At 44.7% G+C, this 18,257-nt stretch overlaps 1 protein-coding gene across 7 annotated transcripts in view; it reads left to right on the top strand.

The window, feature by feature from the left end:
* The window catches only part of ITPR1 (inositol 1,4,5-trisphosphate receptor type 1), a 330,414-nt gene that overhangs the window by 255,665 nt on the left and 56,492 nt on the right, over positions 1-18,257 (top strand). For all 7 annotated transcript variants that reach the window (XM_058726155.1, XM_058726158.1, XM_058726156.1 and 4 more), the window contains 7 exons: positions 917-1,097; positions 3,052-3,305; positions 9,239-9,439; positions 10,968-11,078; positions 13,209-13,304; positions 15,813-15,935; positions 17,014-17,118. In XM_058726155.1, coding sequence (XP_058582138.1) covers positions 917-1,097; positions 3,052-3,305; positions 9,239-9,439; positions 10,968-11,078; positions 13,209-13,304; positions 15,813-15,935; positions 17,014-17,118 — 1,071 coding nt within the window. The remainder of the gene's footprint in view (positions 1-916; positions 1,098-3,051; positions 3,306-9,238; positions 9,440-10,967; positions 11,079-13,208; positions 13,305-15,812; positions 15,936-17,013; positions 17,119-18,257) is intronic.

Genomic DNA, 18,257 nt, shown 5'->3' with positions numbered 1-18,257 from the left:
TGAAATTGGCAGAAAGATCCAACTGAGAGAAGCAAATATATTGTTTGGAGCTTTGTTTTATTCCTCTGGAAATGACCGTATTGTATTTTTATGTAAATAATTCACAACAGCGTGGTGTTTGCAAAGGGGTGAAAAACGAACACTCATAAATGAAGTTGAGACACCATATTGTGTTTTTATATCAACAGTGTATATGATTGCTTGCAGTGGGTCCAAAAACAAATGTGCATCCAAGAGGCAAGCTACCTGTTAACTTTGAGCTTCTTCATCTAACCACTCTTTACCTGTCCTTCTAGACAAGATTTGAAAATCACCTTTTCTACAAAGATTTTGAGATTGCTCTGGCCCACTGTCCTCCTTGCCAGCTCTGAGCTTCTGTGATGTAACTGTGTAGCTCCTAGAACCCTTCTTATGTTCACATTTTTGTCTTACTTAGGGACTTGTTAACCTGGTATGGAGCCCTATAGGGGAAGGTAGCACATCTTACTCATCTGTGTATATTCACAAGGCTGTGCAGAGTGGAGGGACTCTTGGAAGTCCTTAAACACATGACTGGACCTACAGTAATTACCAAAAAAATACATTGTTTCCTTTGTTAATGGCATTGTTTTGCAGGGGCTTGTTCTTAGTAGGCTGGAATCTCCCCAACACCCCTTAGCATGCTTCCCAAGCCTATATGACTGCTCCATCAAAGACATCCATGGCAGGTTGCTTTAAGGTCCCTGTTCAGAAAACCTCAGGCCATACAATCCAGAGAATGATAGTACATAGAACCATGTTTAACTTTGGTCTGAACTATAAACTGTTTGTGAGGTTTTGTTGGCTGGCTCTGGTCTCCATGAGGTTTTGGTGTCCTGAGTGGGATTCAATCACTGATCTGTCACAGTGTTGAAAATCCGTGGGTTTTCTTTGGCAGCACTCCTTTTTCTGCCGGTTAACAGAAGATAAGAAGTCGGAAAAATTCTTCAAAGTCTTCTATGACCGAATGAAGGTGGCCCAGCAGGAAATCAAGGCAACAGTGACTGTGAACACCAGTGACTTGGGGAATAAAAAGAAAGATGATGAGATAGACAGGGATGCCCCATCACGGAAAAAAGGTAAGCGCTCTCCTGCGCATGGCCCTCTCACCAGCTGGACTTCTAGACTCCAAACTTTATTCTGTCTCAGGCTTTCAGAAAGAAGCACACCATTCTGGTTATGATCTAATTCTTCCTGAATAACCTGAGCTGAATTGCTGTGCCTTGGTGTTTCTTCTTGTATAAAAAGAAAAAAAAAAATTAACATACCTTCTTCTTGGTGACAGGGTTTTTTTGGCAGGAAATCCATTTGTAATTTTCTCTGTAATTTTTAATTTAATGTTACAAAACGTTAATGAAGATATACACTTTATTATTTTTTTTAATGTTTATTTATTTCTGAGACAGAGAGCATCAACGGGGGAGGAGCAGAGAGAGAGGGAGACACAGAATCCAAAGTAGGTTCCAGGCTCCGAGCCGTCAGCACAGAGCCCAACTCGGGGCTCGAACCCACGGACCATGAGATCGTGACCTGAGCCGAAGTCGGACGCTTAACCGACTGAGCCACCCAGGGGCCCCGAAGATATACACTTTAAAACTGGGTGTCTAGGGGCACCTGGGTGGCTCGGTCGGTTAAGTGTCCGACTTCGGCTCAGGTCATGATCTCGTGGTCTGTGAGTTTGAGCCCCGCGTCGGGCTCTGTGCTGACAGCTCAGAGCCTGGAGCCTGTTTCGGATTCTCTGTCTCCCTCTCTCTCTGCCCCTCCCCTGTTCACGCTCTGTCTCTCTCTGTCTCAAAAATAAATAAACGTTAAAAAAAAAAAAAATTAAAAAAAAAAGCAAAAAAAAACTGGGTGTCTATCCTTTGTCAGCTAATTCTCCCTTATGTTAAAAAATATTTGAAAGTTTCTAAAGTTGTATGCATGATGTCACTTAAAGAGAAATAATAGTTAGATGCACCAGGGTTGGAGTAAAATGGCCGTGAGCAGGTGACTTAGCCACTCTGAGTCTCTCTTTTTTTTTTTTTTATGTTTAGAACTGGGTTTCTGAGCTACAGTGCATTTGGCATTTGGAGAATTCGTTGCTGGAGGGGGCTGTCTTGTGCACTGTAGGATGTTTAACAGCATATGTTAAACAGCATACTCTACCCAGTAGATGCCATTAGCCTGCTCCCACTGCCAACTGAAAGTGTCTCCAGATTTTGCTAATTGTCCCCTGGGTGGGGATGGGGGAAAATCAGCCTCAGTTTATAACCACTGGTCTAGAATCGGAATTAAGAAAAGAAGAAAGGCTAATATTTGCTAAGTGCTTCCTATGAACCAGGTACTGTTCAAAGTCCTTTATTACATCCTTTAGTTCGCTTATAACTGAAGTTAACCCTGTAAAATAGATAGGATTGTTATCCCCATTTTACTGATGAGGAAACTGAGGCACAGAGATTAACTTGTCCTTGTTAAGGCTATGTAGCAAGTAGGCAGCAGAGCCAGCGTTCAAACCCAGGCAGTCTGGGTGCAGAGTGTCACCTTCTTAAAGCTAATGCCTATTTACCTCACAGGGTTACTCTGAGGATTAGATGAGATAATATACATCAGGTGCTTAACCACAGTGTCTCCGCACTTAATAAAGGGCTCAGTCAATTGTCATTACAATAGCAGTAATTACAGTTGGAATCATTGATATGTTGACTCTCTCAGAAGCTTCTCCGGGTAGAATTTACTGATGTTCTCCCTGTTTTACAGATGAGGACACTGAGGCCCAGAGCCATATAGGTTTGTGAGGTTGACAAAGCTGATGCTAAGGCTTTTCCTCTAAAACACAGAGCAAGCATAGATGAAATGTCAGAGCCGTGAGCAAGTTGGCATGGCTTGACTCAGTTTTAATCCTAAGGACTAAGAGAAGTGACTTCATGGAGTATTTTGCCAGCCTTGAAGATTTATATGAATACCAGAACTTAGATATTTGAACCTCTTCTTTCATGCAGTGAATAGTACTCCTGAGGCGTGAGCAGCATTGATCATCTCACGTTTGCATTCCAGCCAAAGAGCCCTCGACACAAATAACAGAAGAGGTCCGAGATCAGCTCCTGGAGGCCTCTGCTGCCACGAGGAAAGCCTTCACCACCTTCAGGAGGGAGGCTGACCCCGACGATCACTACCCGTCTGGGGAAGGTGCCCAGGCTACGGTGGACAAGACCAAGGATGACCTGGAGATGAGTGCGGTCATCACCATCATGCAGCCCATTCTCCGGTTCCTGCAGCTCCTGTGTGAAAACCACAACCGAGACCTGCAGGTGAGGCTGGGCCCTGGGAGTTGCAGCTCCTCAGAGCTGCCGGCAGCCTCAGACGTCTCAGCTCCTCTCCCTGCCACCAGCATCCTTGGGTTGAGGACCCAGAATGGTTCTGACATATGGGCAACTGAGGTGTTTGTCTCTCTGTCTTCCACACCATCTCCTCAGGGACAGGAACCAAATCTCTTGTTCACCAGTACAGGTGCCTACTTCGTACATATTTAAATGTGGGTATGTACCTCTGTGTGCTTGCATGTGGTGGCATGCCCCTGTTTGGCACAGGTAAAACTTGGATGGATGGATGGATGGATGGATGGATGGATGGATGGATGGATGGATGATTAAATATACAAGACTTAGAAAATCTGACACATAGAAAGTTTCAATTCATTTAAGCAATGGTTGGTTGAATGAAGTGGCTTACCAGGGTTTATACAAATCGGTGTTTAAATATATGTGTTGAACTGATTATTCCAGAAATCTTCTGTTCACTTTTTTATTGTTGGAAAGAAAACAATGGCCAATGTTTATCAGGCACTTAGGGTATGTTGGATACTAAGTGTTGCTGATCCCCTTGTACTTGTTTTACAGATGAGGGAACTGAGGTTCAGGGGACATGGTTAGGGAGTGCAGAGCTGGGACTTGAACCCAGACCATCTGGGAGATGGTAATGCTCATGTGTTCAAGAACTACGTTAAGACAGCATATTTTCTCCTTTGCAAAGTTTGCCCACCAGCGAAGCCTATATGGAACGGCTAAGGGTGGATTCCAGAGATAAGTTTCTTTTTACTGAATGGGAATAGATCTGTGGAGCCCCTCACTGTTTAGGAGAAGCATGCTAGAGTACCAGGTCCTTGGCCATTGCCTGGTTTTGCTGTTGGCTTTTGGGAAAAACACCCTTCTGTGCCTAAAAGGGATTGAGGATTAACAAGAAAAGTGTGTCTGAACAACTCTGCTAAGATAGAATATTTTCTCCTAAAATAAACAAGTTGGCAGTGATACTTTAGTTCTTTGAATAATGATGGTATGAAAAGAAAATTCTAGTCCACACGTGGCAAGTTAAAGGTGCTGTCTTAAAATATTTGTATTGCTGACTTTATCAGATGATTTGATGGCCTTCATATGTCACCTGTAGCCAGACCATTCAGGGTCAGGGCCATAAATCCCTCATACTTAAAACTTGCCACAGAGTCTCTGCCTGGAGAAGTTGGGTAAGAAATTACATTGTTACATGGTAAGACAGAATAATGAAACGTAACTGGGTGAAGTCTGCAGTATTAATTACTTCTACACTGGTTTTTATTTTTAATCACATTGGTCTGAAGAGCCTGAGCTTTGAATAGGGAGGTGTATCCAAGGTCATCATCAATTGGCCAGATTTGGCCCATATTTAAAACTGAAAGAGTTTTCCCTAACCCCCATTGTCTTCCATTTTGCTGTTCATTCACCTCCTCCATTGACCTTCCCCGCTTGATCCCTCTCTGTGTTTGAGTGTGGGATCCTGGCTGGTTTTTTTTCCTTGCCTGTTGCTCAAATATTCCTACTTTGGACTTGGACCGTGTTGGCCCTAGATCCACTGGCCTGGGAACTGTGTAGCTCAGTCGGGTTGAACAAAGTACTCATGACTCAAAGATGCAGGGATCGGTTATTGTCTCATTGGCTGGTGTTCTTGTGTCTGCAGGCCAGCTCTGTCCTTTCCACCTTCCATACGTACACCATTAGTCACAAGGGAGACTGGCCATGGGAGTGTGAATGACACCAGGGAAAGCCAGGCTGTCCTACCAGCAGGAAAGCAAAGTCATTTGTGGCATCTTTGTGGATGGGGGGGGACCTCCCTGCTGCTGGGGCTATTTCTAGGCTGAGCTGAGTGGTCAGAGCCCTGTACTGTTCCCCTGTACTGCTGTCACTGGTCTCCACCAACCTCAGGCTCCGGAGGGAAGTGGGTTGAGACTGTGCCTGTGCATGTATGTTTATTTCATCATCTCGGTGAATACCTGCTCTGTGCCTGGCATTGGTGGCAATAGAGACCTCACCCTTTCCCTCACAGACCTGAGAGTCTAGGGCAGGAGCCACCCGGGGAAACCCAAGATTGCTGTGCAGCATGCTGAGTGCTGTCGTGGTGTCATCTTAAGGGTTTTGTGGGTTCAGAGCAGGCAAACCAGCCCCCTTTGCTGGGTCTAGGAAGGCTTCTCAGAGGAGCTCATATCTGCTGAGTCCTGAACTAACACAAGACTACCTTGAGTAACATCCCTCCACAGATGTTGGAGAGGCCGTCCTGATGGTTCTGGTTTCGCACACCTGTTCTCACGGCCCCCTGCCCACCTCTTGATTTCACGTCTTCACCAGCATGTGCACATCCCGCTGTGGAAACAGAGTAAGGCTTTCATTGCTGGAGTTCACCTTTTCTCATCTGGAAGTCATCACAGTTTCTATTTTTCACCTTAGCTCGTCACGAAACTCTGCTTTGACCTAAGGCCCTAAGAACCCCATGGGCAGAAGGAGCTGTTAATGAGTCCGTTCATACACTTGATTCTCCAACACATTGCTCTATGGAAAACAGTAGTATTGAGTGAAAGGGGAGTATATAGTATATTTGTGTGTGTGTGTGTGTGTGTGTGTGCGTGTGTGTATTTTTTTCTTTTTTTTTAGTCTTAGCAACTTAAAAAAAAAGTCTTAGCAGCTTAATCTTTGAAAGTATCATAAAGATTATCCAAGTCAGTGGTGTTACACTTTTTGGTTTTGGCCACAGAATCCTCTGTTTAAGATCTTATGCAGAAATGTAGTAAGTAAAGCAGATGAAAGCCAAACTTCTCTGTTCAGAGTAGAAACTACAGATGACAAGAACTTTCCTTTTCTCCCTTACCTACCAGAGCCCTGAGAGGCAGGGCATTCTGGGTTTCCCCCAGAGTCCTATAGGGCCCAGTTGGAAAACCAATGATCTTAAACCAGTGGTTCACAAGGATGAAGGTTAGAATCATCTAGAGATGTTGATAAAATTAGATTTGTAGAAATCTTGTTCTCAAAATTACGGTTTTGAGCGGGATTCAGCTACTCTGAACACCACCCTGTTGGCTGTGTTCCAGACCAGATGGTGGATCTCTGGGTCACGGTTTTCTTGTGTACCAAAGGGAGGAGAAGACATTCTCATGAGGACAGAATGATTGCCTCCCTGGTATAAACAAGTGGAGAAAAACCCTGAGGAGAAGGAATCCAGCCTTTTGAATTTGCCCAGCATTGCTTGTCATATTTATAACCTTAACTTTCCTGTTGGTAAATGCTCAGTAGAGATAAGGCCACTGCGTTTGGCTTTGCCAAATAGGCAGTGGCTGCCTTAAGCAAGCTTCATTCACAGTAGTAAGAAACTTGATGGGAAGGACGATTCTTGAGCCATTTTGCCTGTGCTTTTGAACCTTCCCCTGAAAGGTTGGCTTTGCTTTTCACCTGGGTTAAGGAATGCAGGTCTCTGGCCACTGACAGCTGTGTGAGAACAGATTTGAAGTCTTTCATTCCTTAATTCACACATATCGACTTGGCCCCTTGCCCTCCAAGGAAGACCATAGAAAGAACAGGTCTTCTCCAGCCTAAACAAGGCAGGATACTGTGCACTAAGGGTGAGATCTATTCCCTGAACATGGAAACAGTCCCTGTGAGCCTCCTAGTGAGTGACACCCATCTATTTTTGTAGAGGACAAAAGGAAATGGATCTGAACTAGGAAGGAGAGATTGTGGCTCAACACCCTGCAAAAACCATGAGCTATGGGAGAGGCTTTCAAGAAAGGGCAGCCAGCTATCTTCATGGGGAGTTGAAACATAACAGCCTTGAAGACTTCCTAGGTCTCCTTTCCTCCATCCGTTCAATTTAATTCAGATTATTTTAGCCAGTGTTGATGAAACACCTGGCATGTTCTGGTCCCTGTGCCTGCTGCCAGGCACCCCGTGCCGTCAGCATGGTCCTGGGCAGAGCTGACAGACATCTCTATAAGCACATCACAAAGTGTAAGGAGGGGCAAGAGAGGTGTGTGCCATTTCTGATCTTGTTGGAGTCAGGATAGAGACTCAGACGGGCTGCCTGAAACAAGTGACTTGAGACCCCATCCTGAAGGAAGAGGAGTCATCAGGGTGGCAGGCAGAGAGAATAAGTGGCTAAAGCCCCAGAGGAAAGAGAATGAGGAATACTCTTAAACACGAGTTTAAGAGGCAGATGGCCTGGAGAGCCATGCTATAAATTTCAGCCTTGGACAGCCAGGCTGTTTCCTGTTCTCTTCCTGAATACGTCTCTATTCCTCTCTGCATGATAAGGGGCTCAGCTAGGCCCTCCAACAAGTAGCACCTTCCCTGGGCAGCTGGATCGAGGAATGGCTGTGGGACCCTACTGTGGCTTTCCATGGCCCTTAGAAAAACAATCCCCTTATGAAAGCCCACATGGTTCCAAATCATCTGTCCTTTGCTCCTCCACCCTCCCAGACCTGGAAGATTGTTCAATTTTTAGACTAATTAGACAGACGAGCATAAAGGACTAAAGTTATGCGAGGGCTAGGGGGAAATGGTTAGTTTGATGGGTCAAGCATTAAACTTTGTTACCAGCTTTTAACCTGTATATTTATATTTTAATTTTACAAGGAATACTTGAATAGGGTCTTTCTATAAAAGTTTAGATATAAGTAAGTATTTAGTTAAAAAGAATTGTCCCTCTCCCCATCCCTACCTCTCTACTCAGAACTATCGTTGGTTTGGACAACAAACCAACTGGTTGGTTGTATCTTTCCAGTCATCCTTCTATATTTTTGGATGGGAGCAGTATATACATATTAATTTGCTATTTACCTTCTAGTTTTTTTTAACTTTTAACAGTATGTCCTAGAGATCTTTCCATTTTGGCAGGTATTGACCTCACTTGGTGTTTCTAAATTGTAATAGTAAATGATGTTGATATGCTATAATTTATTTAACTACTCCCCATTTGATGGGCGTTTAGGTTCTCCAGTTCTTGACTATTATAAACACTGCTATAGTGAACTTCCAATACATAGTTTGTGAATAGAATTCATTATTTTATAGAAGTGGAATTACCACATCAAAGGTATCTTTGACGTTTATTTCATCTTTTGTTTATATCTTTTTATATAGTACCAGTCATCTATGGTAAACGTAACTTTTATAATTTTGCTTAAAAGAATATTTGCAGTTAATTTTTGCTTCTTTTTAAGAAGAGTCACTGGCAGAAATCTCCTCTTCATCAAAATAGACTCTGCTTTGTGAGGTGGTTGAATGTGGTTTACTTGATTTTATGGAGGAAGTACCTGCTCTTACATCTCTTGTTAACATGATCTGTTTAGCTGGAGAACATATATTTGGGCACAAGCGCACAAACATTTACTCATTCCTGCCCCTTCCTTTAAGAATTAATGGAAATAGCCAAAAATGACAACCTAGGTTCCTGCCATGGCAGTGGGCTTAGGTCAGCTTATGACACCTTATTTTGTGATGAGCCGTCCCTAGTACTAAGCTGTAGGCATTCAGCATCCAGACTACACCATCATCTTTTAAACATAACCATTGCCCCTTGAAATGTCAAATGCCTCTGAACCTAATACCTGCTGGGAGGAGCATGGGCTGGAGTGGGAAAGAGAGAAAGGAGAACTCTGAAAGGCTTTAGGCATCTGAAGTGGGCTGTCGAAGAGGACCCTTCCTCCCCCAGCATCATGTAGAAAAGCACCTTGGAGAACAAGCTCCCGTGTTTGGTGGCCATTGCCATAGATCAAGTCCACAGTTGACCATCTTGGGGGCTCTTTTCTCCGGTGCTGCATCTCTCTTCATAACTGCTGATCAATTCTGGACATCAACCAATTAGATACTAGCAAAATGTCACTATGTATGACCTTTTCCCTCTTCTCTCCTACTTTGCTGCCCCGATGCTGGGGACTGCCCAATTGTAGAACTTCCTTCGTTGTCAAAATAACAAGACCAACTACAATTTGGTGTGTGAGACACTACAGTTCCTGGACTGTATTTGCGGAAGCACTACTGGAGGTCTTGGTCTTCTCGGGCTCTATATAAACGAAAAGAACGTAGCCCTTATCAACCAAACCCTGGAAAGTCTGACTGAATACTGTCAAGGACCGTGCCATGAGAACCAGGTACCTCCATTTTTATTTGGGAGTGGGGAAAAAACAAAGTTCATCATTTTGGAAATGTTATTGACAGGAACTAGTTCAGAAGTCACACAGCATTTGCCTATTGGACTAGGAGGTCGCAACAACTAGAGATCTTTTTTCCAGCAGTCAAGAAGGAGCTTTGGTGCTTTATTATGCTTCAAGATTTGACCTAACCACAGGCATTGGAAGACTTATCCTTGGTCTCCATGCTTGGCATGGCGTGGCTTGGCTTGGTTTGAATGTCCAAACTTAACTGACTAGAGATAAATAATAAAGTTGGTGTTAAATTAAGACACACAAGAACTGGGCTCTATTTTGAACACTAGGAAAGCTACTTAATGGAAAAAGATTGAAACCTACCTAGAGAGAGAAACCTTGCTACACACAAGACAGCTTGAAAACAGTATGAGAAAATGGTTGAAATTTAAACACCACATTCAGAGAAAAGAATGAATTAGTCTTGATTTTGGCCTCTCAAGAAGTAGATTTTTGGAGGGGAACCCAATGGTTCCTAGAGTAAAACTGTTGCTTTTATCCATGACATATTGCCAACTTTGTGAGTTTTTGCATTGATACTAGGATGATTATGATTTTTAACTCAACCGAGCTCTGTCCTGGGGGATAGATGGACCCGGAAATTGCCAGTCCTAAATCCAGTAGACAGGGACGGTGTGATATGCTATGTTACATGGGGAGCAAGGCCAGGACCTTCACTCAGGGGAGAAAAATGCTTTACAAAAGGGACAACCTTTTGTTTTTCAAACACACCTGGTCATAGTTTGCTATAAGTACCAGGCTTGCTTGTTGTTGGATCCACTTTCCTCGCCTGGTTCACTGGTGAGACAGATGGTATAGTCAAAGTTAAAATGAAAAGGAACAAAAAAAAATTATAGCAGGCTTGGAGGAAAAGGCTTTATCTAACATCTAAGTGAATTTCCTTATAACCTCAAGTTTGCTTTTCTGCCAAACATGGGTCTGTCAAAAGGAACATACTAGAGTGGATTCTGTTGCAAATGGGGACCTTACCTGGAGGAAGATGATTAATCTTGGTATTGTGTGAATTAAACAGGAAACTTGCTTTCCAGGCTTAAGTCTTAAGCAAAAGTATGCAATACGAAAGCCAAGTGATGTAGAGAGAATGGAACACACCTTTAAAGGGGAAAACAGGGCTCAGAACTCAGAATCAGTCACACACTGTATTTTCCCTTAAGAACAAAAGCCAACTGTATTGCACTATTTGGATTAGACACGACTAATTTATCAGTTACAGTGCATGGGGACTTTCCTGCTGTTTACTGTTAATTCTGAAACTAGCGATTTTCATCTGTCTTTTATTTTTACCACTTTCTCACGGAAAATTTGCAGCTCTCCCCTAGAGACATTACTAGGAGTGGCACGCATTGTGTTGAAATAGCAGTTGAGCCTGTTGGCTTTTGACATCTGATTTATGACCAGCATTTGTGTAAAGATCTGTGTATGTGTGTGTGTGTGTGTGTGCGTGTTTTCTCAGAACTGCATAGCCACCCATGAATCCAATGGCATTGACATCATCACAGCCCTGATCCTTAATGACATCAATCCTTTGGGAAAGAAGAGGATGGACCTTGTATTGGAACTGAAGGCAAGTAGGAATTGAAAGCAAAAGATAGGAGCATGTGAAAATAGTTACTTTGTGTTTTGCCTCAGCACGTGATATGGTCAGTGTTATGAAACTAAATACAGTTCTCTTAGATAAGTGAATGGTCCATGTTGTAAGTTCTGACTGAAATGCAGAACTTCAGTCTGGCCCTCCAAATAAGAGTCTTAAGACAGGATACTCCTGGGGCGCCTGCATGGCTTAGTTGGTTAAGTGTCTGATTTTGGCTCAGACCATGATCTCATGGCTCGTGGATTCGAGCCCTGCGTCAGGCTCTGTGCTAACAGCTCAGAGCCTGGAGCCTACTTCAGATTTTGTGTCTCCCTCTCTCTCTCATTTTCCTTTCCCCACTCATGCTCTGTCTCTCTCAAAAATAAAACATTAAAGATTTTTTAATTAAAAAAAAAAAAAGACAGGATACTACTTCTGATGTTGCTTTCTTAAGCATCCTCCTCAAAAAACAAAATAAAACCCTCATTTGTACCCAGAGCTTCCAAAGATTCTTTAAGAGTCCAAAGATTAAACTTGCAACCTGTCTTGGTGTCTAAAGTGTATTTCAAAATGTGTTGGCCTCACTGAGCACGTTTCCTTTTTAACTGTTCCCGTGTTGGGTCATGTTGAGATCCGTCCTCTATCTTACGCCCATATGCAACAGGGAACTTTTTGTCATCACCACAGAAGAGCCTAGAACTGCAGGGTTTAGCTCTAAAGCTGATCTGTATTGATTGCATAAACAGTGTCATAGGAAAGAGAGGTCATTAGGGAAGATGTTAACACAGAAGTCCACAGGAATTGCACAGTTATTTTTATTTTTCTACACTGTTTAGAGCTGAGAGTCCAAACGGATCATTGATTTGGGTGTATGATTTAAATGGATTTTTTTGTATGTGAGCTATTTTTACTTCCTTTGACAAATTGTGTTGTAGAATTGACTTGAACATTATTCACGCTCGTGTGCCGGGCTCCCATTTATCAGAATGTATATAATGAGAGCCTGAAATGACCAGAATTTCATATGCTACTGATCAGCGTTTCAGTGACTTTTCCAACTAATCTCGTAATCTGTGGATTATGATAGAAATGTGTGTGCTCTGAAAAGCCATCAGTTGGTAGCACAGCATCCTGATTGAATTGCTGTGACCTGTACTTAGGGAGGAAAAAAATACTGCCCTCTCTTAACACAACATACCAAGAACTTTCCAGTCCTGTACACAAAGAACCATACAGGTTATCCTAGGCTCAGTCCCTAAAATGAGGTCAAGCCAAGAAGTGCAGGATGTGGGCACGTGAAAACTCTGATCTAATGGGAAATTAGGGTTTGGCATATATACGGTTCCTTTGGGTCACTTTTGTTAATTGCTGTTGGCTGTGCTCCAGTTACAATATTGGGGGTTATGAGAGCTGATAGCATTATTTTTAAAAAGGGAGGAATTACCTTAATTGCCTGCCTCCTCTGCCCTGCAAGGCTGAATAACAAGGTTTATAACCACACCTGCCCTGAAGGCATCGTGGGTCTATATAGCAGATTCTTTCCAACCACAATCACCATGAGAGTGCCAACACACACCCACAAGACCCTTAAATTTCCAATTTTGGGGCACCCGGGTGGTTCAGTCAGTTGAGCATCTGACTTCGGCTTGAGTCATGAGTTTGAGCCCCACATCAGACTTACTGCTGTCAGCATAGAGCCCGCTTCTATTCCTCTTTCCCCTCCCCTCTCTCTGCCCCTCCCCCCACTTGCGCGCGCGCGCGCTCTCGCTCTCTCTCTCTCTCTCTCTCTCTCTCACCCCCCCGTCAAAAATAAATGAACATTAAAAAAAATTTCCAATTTCCACCAAGACTTATATCAGGTAGCATTAGGGAGAAAGTATGCCCAAACAACCATGTTCCTCTTTGACCCAAATCACAGTCCACGGACATGGTTTTGGGGTCTGTAGTAGCATGTTCTCTGTTGCATACAGGTGGTTTTTGCTGTCCTAGACCCACAGGTCTTCCATGGGATAAAACGTCTGTTTAGCCAGGATGCAGGGCTTGCACCGATGGGGCACACACATTCAGGCCAGCACCCCCATGCTGCTCCTCTCCATTTCCTCCTCTCTTTCTTTGTCCAATTAGAACAATGCTTCCAAGTTGCTGCTGGCCATCATGGAGAGCAGGCACGACAGCGAGAATGCAGAGCGGATACTTTACAACATGAGGCCAAAAGAACTGGTGAGTTGGATGGCTGGTCTCCCAGCCATGACTCCATGCAGAGAGTCAGAACAGCATCTGTGGCAGAAAAGGAACCTGCTTCCTTGAGCTTTCTTAAAGATGCCACAGATCAGAAGTATAAAGACAACATTGGATTCAGGTCTACGACTCGGCTGGAAAAGTGAAGTACTACTTTGAATAAGTGGCATCTGCCCTCTCCCTGCTGCATAGCTGCCAGCGGCAGCCGCCCTTGCCCGTTGTCCCTCCTGCAAGATGGTACAGCGAGCAGTCTGGGGGCCTGGCTCTCCCTTTCTGGTGGCTCACCTTGGGCAGGCTCCTGACCGCTCTGTACCACAGTTTCCTCATCCCTTAAAGGAAGATGATGATGTCATGCAGGCCTGAGGGCTGTTGAAGATGAGACAGTTCACATCAGGCCCTTAGCCCAGTGCCCTCCGTGACCTGTAGCTCCTTCCCCCTCCTTCATTCTTCACTGCTGCTCTCTGTACCTTGTCTGTGTCCAGAGCTAGAGAATCCCCATCTCTTCTGGCTGCCAATAGTTTGGGCAACAGAAGAATGTTTGTGGGGAGCTGATGTTCTGAGGGCTTTTTTTTTTTTTTTTTTTTATAATATATATAGGAAAAACCAATCTTGCTTATTTTTGCAGGGTGATATTCATGATGGGCTGTGACTTCCAGGGCAGGGGTTAGTGCTACAACCTGTGAGACAGGCAGCTCTCAGAGACCATGAGACGGGCTGAGGAGAGAACTCTATTTGGACTTCTTCCCACACAAATAAACTGTAACCGACAGAACTAAATGAGGGCACTAAAACTTTTCTCTCGCCTGGTGACCTGTGTGCGCTGGGGGCCAGGCTAAAGTCCCTTTATGTATTCCTTGAAATAAAGTTAACAGTGAGCCCAGCTCTTTGATCTCTGAGGTCAGGAGTGAGTTCTCAGCCTGAGATGGATGTCCTCCCTGAGTTTACATAACAACTTATGTAACAGGCTTGGGGGGAGCTCCAGGTGTCCCTCGTGAGTAGGACAGAATAACTTCTCAGAGACCCCATTCCAACTCTCATAGACCAACAACACCCCCCTGTCTTGATGGGATTAATGTCAGCCCCCAGGGTCACGCATGCCACAGACTCCTGGGATGCCCCCTTGTGGTTGGGGAACGTCATTCACAGCTCACAGGAAGTCAAGGGCTTGCTGGAACAGCCGGGTTCTAAGAATTCACATAGAAGAGAAACTAATGTCCAGGACACTTCTGCACGTATGTGCATGCATCCGTGTGAATTCTGGCACTCGTTCCATGCAACATGTTGTCTATTCAATTTGGTATTAGAACTAACAGGAAATCGAGCTCAGAGAGCGGGAATCTCAAGGATCTTTTCTCCAAATTTATTTTTCAGGGCCTGACCCGGTGTCAGTACAGAAATGTATGGCCCTCTGCATGCTTGGTCTTGGATAATGAGAAATAATTCGGGGTAATAGCGCTGTGGCAATGCAGGAAGCTGAAATGCCTTCTGAATCATTAAAGAAAATGATTAATTTTCAGTTCAACTTAGGGGTTGAAGGCATTTTGTTCTTATTCTTTGATTAAATCTTGAATGATTTGTTCATTTGATAAACATTGGCCAGGCCCTACTTTGTCCATGGCGTTTTTCTGGGCACCAGGGAGGGATTGAGAAATGAGGAGACCCAGCCCCTGGGCACTGGGTAGGGCACTGAGGTAGGTGGGAGCAGTAGACAAGTACAAAAATGTACTAGGGAATGTGCTCTGAGCGTGAAACCAGTGACATGCATGGGTCCTCTGGTAGCACATTTGAGATCAAGTCTCAGCTCACTAGCCATATGATTTCAGGAGTGCCTCTTTACTGCCCTGAGTCTGTTTCCTCATCCATAATAACTGGGAAATGTTGATATTTCATAAAATGAGGATGAGTATTAAATTCCCCAAAAGAATGTTGAAATACTAAACACAGTGTGCTTGGCACGTAGAAAGGCCTGAGTAGATGTTATTTGTTAATGGTGTTATTTTTACATGGAATAGGGACAGAGAAACGTAGATGGGAAAATGTGGAATTGGAGATAACAGTTTGGCTAGCTCTTGCTAAAGGTTAGTGGATTTCCTACTAGTTGTCCCTTGAAATGGCAAAGGTCGGAGGTTGGAGAAAGATGGTGGGAGGGAATGTGGAGATAGGAAAAGTCTGGCTTCTTGTCTACGTTTGTGTCATATTTTATTGTTTCAGGGAACTTCTGTAACCATTGTCCCCTTCTAAGGAGACATAATACCTCTATTATGTCTAGTTATAGCACCTGGGTTTAATTTCTTATGTCCGCGTAAGTTGATTGGTAGAGACTGCCCGTGACCGTGTTGAGAAGGATTCTGAGGCTGTGTCCAGACCTGATAGGAAGCAAATGCTGAGCCTGATGAGCACTGTCTGCCCCAAGAGGGCAGACTCTAAGATGGCAGTCCTGTGTGGGTCTTCCTTGAAACAGGAGCTTCCTTTGTTTGACTACTCTTGCAGGTGGAAGTGATCAAGAAAGCCTACATGCAAGGTGAAGTGGAATTTGAGGATGGAGAAAATGGTGAGGACGGAGCTGCCTCCCCCAGGAACGTGGGGCACAACATCTACATATTAGCTCATCAGGTATGACCTGTCCCTGGGTCCCCGCGTCAGGCACGGTTTGCCTTCACTGCCAGAATTCCCAGCAGAATGTGCGCTTAAACTTGGTTCTCCCCTAAGGGTTTAACCTGGGGCTGTTTGTATTCATGGTGATGTGGTTCACAGGTACTCGTGGCAGCCTGACCCAATGTCCCGCGTTCCAGGGCTCTTCCATTTTCCCATGGGAGGGTCGTGTCCTTGGAAATCCCCACGTTTCTTAAAAGCCTTCGCACTGAGCCTTGACACTTACATAGTTTATGACTGTGTTTGGAGACAGTTGAAAGGAGTCTTAGGCTTTTCATAAATATTGATGAGTCTATCTTAATCTAAGAAATAAACTTCAGCTGCCTTGCCTCCTATCACGTTTAAAAATCTTTGGGAACTAACCTGTCATTATGAGTTCTTTGTGTTTGCTTTTAGGGGGTGGGGGGTGGGGAGTAGTAATTCTTCCTACCCTGGCACCAGAATGCCCTGTTTCATAACTCTCTTCCCAAGTGTCTGGGCTTTTGAAGATACTTTCGTTTTCTGGAGGCTGATATGCCTTGAGCTCGCTGATGTGTGTGGGCAGCTTGTAACTCTGCTGCAGGCTTGTGCTTCCTGTCCCTTTCACCTCGCTGGGCTAGAGGACTTAGGAATAAAGCAGTAACAGTATTGGGTGGGATGGTATGCCCTGCTACGGCGTGCTGGCAGAAGAAGAGAAAACCATCTCCTGTCCCACATCTCTTCTACTACCCATGTTTTGCCACTCGGTGGGTTTCAGAACTTTCTGAGTGGAGACCTGTGTGGCTGTACAGAAAACCCCATCTCCCACGTGGCTGAAGAAATTGGGGAAAAGTGGGACCTCATGTGGGCATGAGCTTTCTCCATGCTGTTGTGCCACGCTCCCAAAATAGCTGCTGTGCAGAGCATACCTGGACAGGACGTAGCAAGCCTCCCGCCATCTTTGCCCTTCAGCTTACCACTGTGTATGATGCATTCTTTATGCCCCACAATGGAAAGGGGCACACGTGTGCCCGTCGCAAAATGACAATGACTCCCCCCGTTTTCTGAACTTGTGTTCTAGTTGGCTCGGCATAACAAAGAACTCCAGACCATGCTGAAACCTGGTGGCCAAGTGGATGGGGATGAAGCTCTGGAGTTTTATGCCAAGCACACAGCCCAGATAGAGGTAAAAACAGAGAGAACTCAGGGCTCGGGCCTGTGTTAAGGGCCTGCAGTGGGCTCTGCCCTGTGCTGGGGCTGGCACACAGTCATTCGTCTGAACAGCAACGTGTTGGTTATGCATTCTGACAAGGCCATGAGGACAAGTAGAAAGTATTGTAAGAAAGTCCAGCAGAGGGACCTGCTATGGACTGTGCTGGTCACAGAGGCCTTTTCTGAAGAAAGGCGTTTAAGCACAGACCTTAGGAAAAATTGGATTGAAGCAGGCAGAGCCTGGAGGGAAGAGCTTCTCACACCTGGGGAATAACAACAAGTGGAGGCTCTGAGGAGGGAGACGCTAGGGGAAGACGGGGAGCTGGAAACCAGTGACCAACACAAGGTCCGAAAGGAAAGACCGGTGGCTCTGGGCCTGCAGAATCCTGTCCACCATCCTTTTGAGAAGTCTGGATTTACTGGCAGAGCCATGCAGAACTGAGGGAGAGTTTTACACAGAGGAGTGGTACAGTCAGATCTGCATTACACACACACACACACACACACACACACACACACTCCTCCCATACCTTACTGATCCTCTGTGAACTCAATGGGGCCATCTTGCATTTTGCAGAGAGGGAAACTCTGAAATAAGACTCAGAGAGGTCATGTCATTTGCCCAGCTAGCAGTGGCAGAACTGCAATTGTAATCCAGGTCTGGCCGACCCCAGAGCCTGTGGGTGCATTTTGTTACCTGCGTTGAACCCAGACTTGTGTCTCCAGGCTCTAGGCAGTGAGGCATGGTGTGCCTTGTTTGGCTAACAAAGAAGTGCACAGATTGAGGATCATTGCTGGAACAGCGATTTTGAAGGGCTAACAGACTCCTTTGGGCCATATGAAATGTTCAGGATGGAGACTTTTTAAGAATATATTCTTACCAAATGTATCAGGTGTCTGGGCTGTTCTAATAAAATGTGTCATTTTACTGATGAGTTGACCATGGCAGCGCATGTGGGCAAATACTCTTAATTTATTGTTAACAGTGAGAAGCTTGATGGCAGCCCTGCTCTGTCCTCTGGAGCCCTTAAAAGACAGGCTTCAGGTGTTTGCAGTGTAGGATGTCAGACCTCCTTGGTTCACTGGAGAGAAGACTGAAGCTTGATGAGGTTC

This window comes from Neofelis nebulosa, chromosome 4 (genome assembly GCF_028018385.1).
Source record: "Neofelis nebulosa isolate mNeoNeb1 chromosome 4, mNeoNeb1.pri, whole genome shotgun sequence".
Classification (NCBI taxonomy): Eukaryota; Metazoa; Chordata; class Mammalia; order Carnivora; family Felidae; genus Neofelis; species Neofelis nebulosa.
Note: the sequence above shows the minus strand (reverse complement) of the source record. Positions and strands in the feature narration are given on the sequence as shown.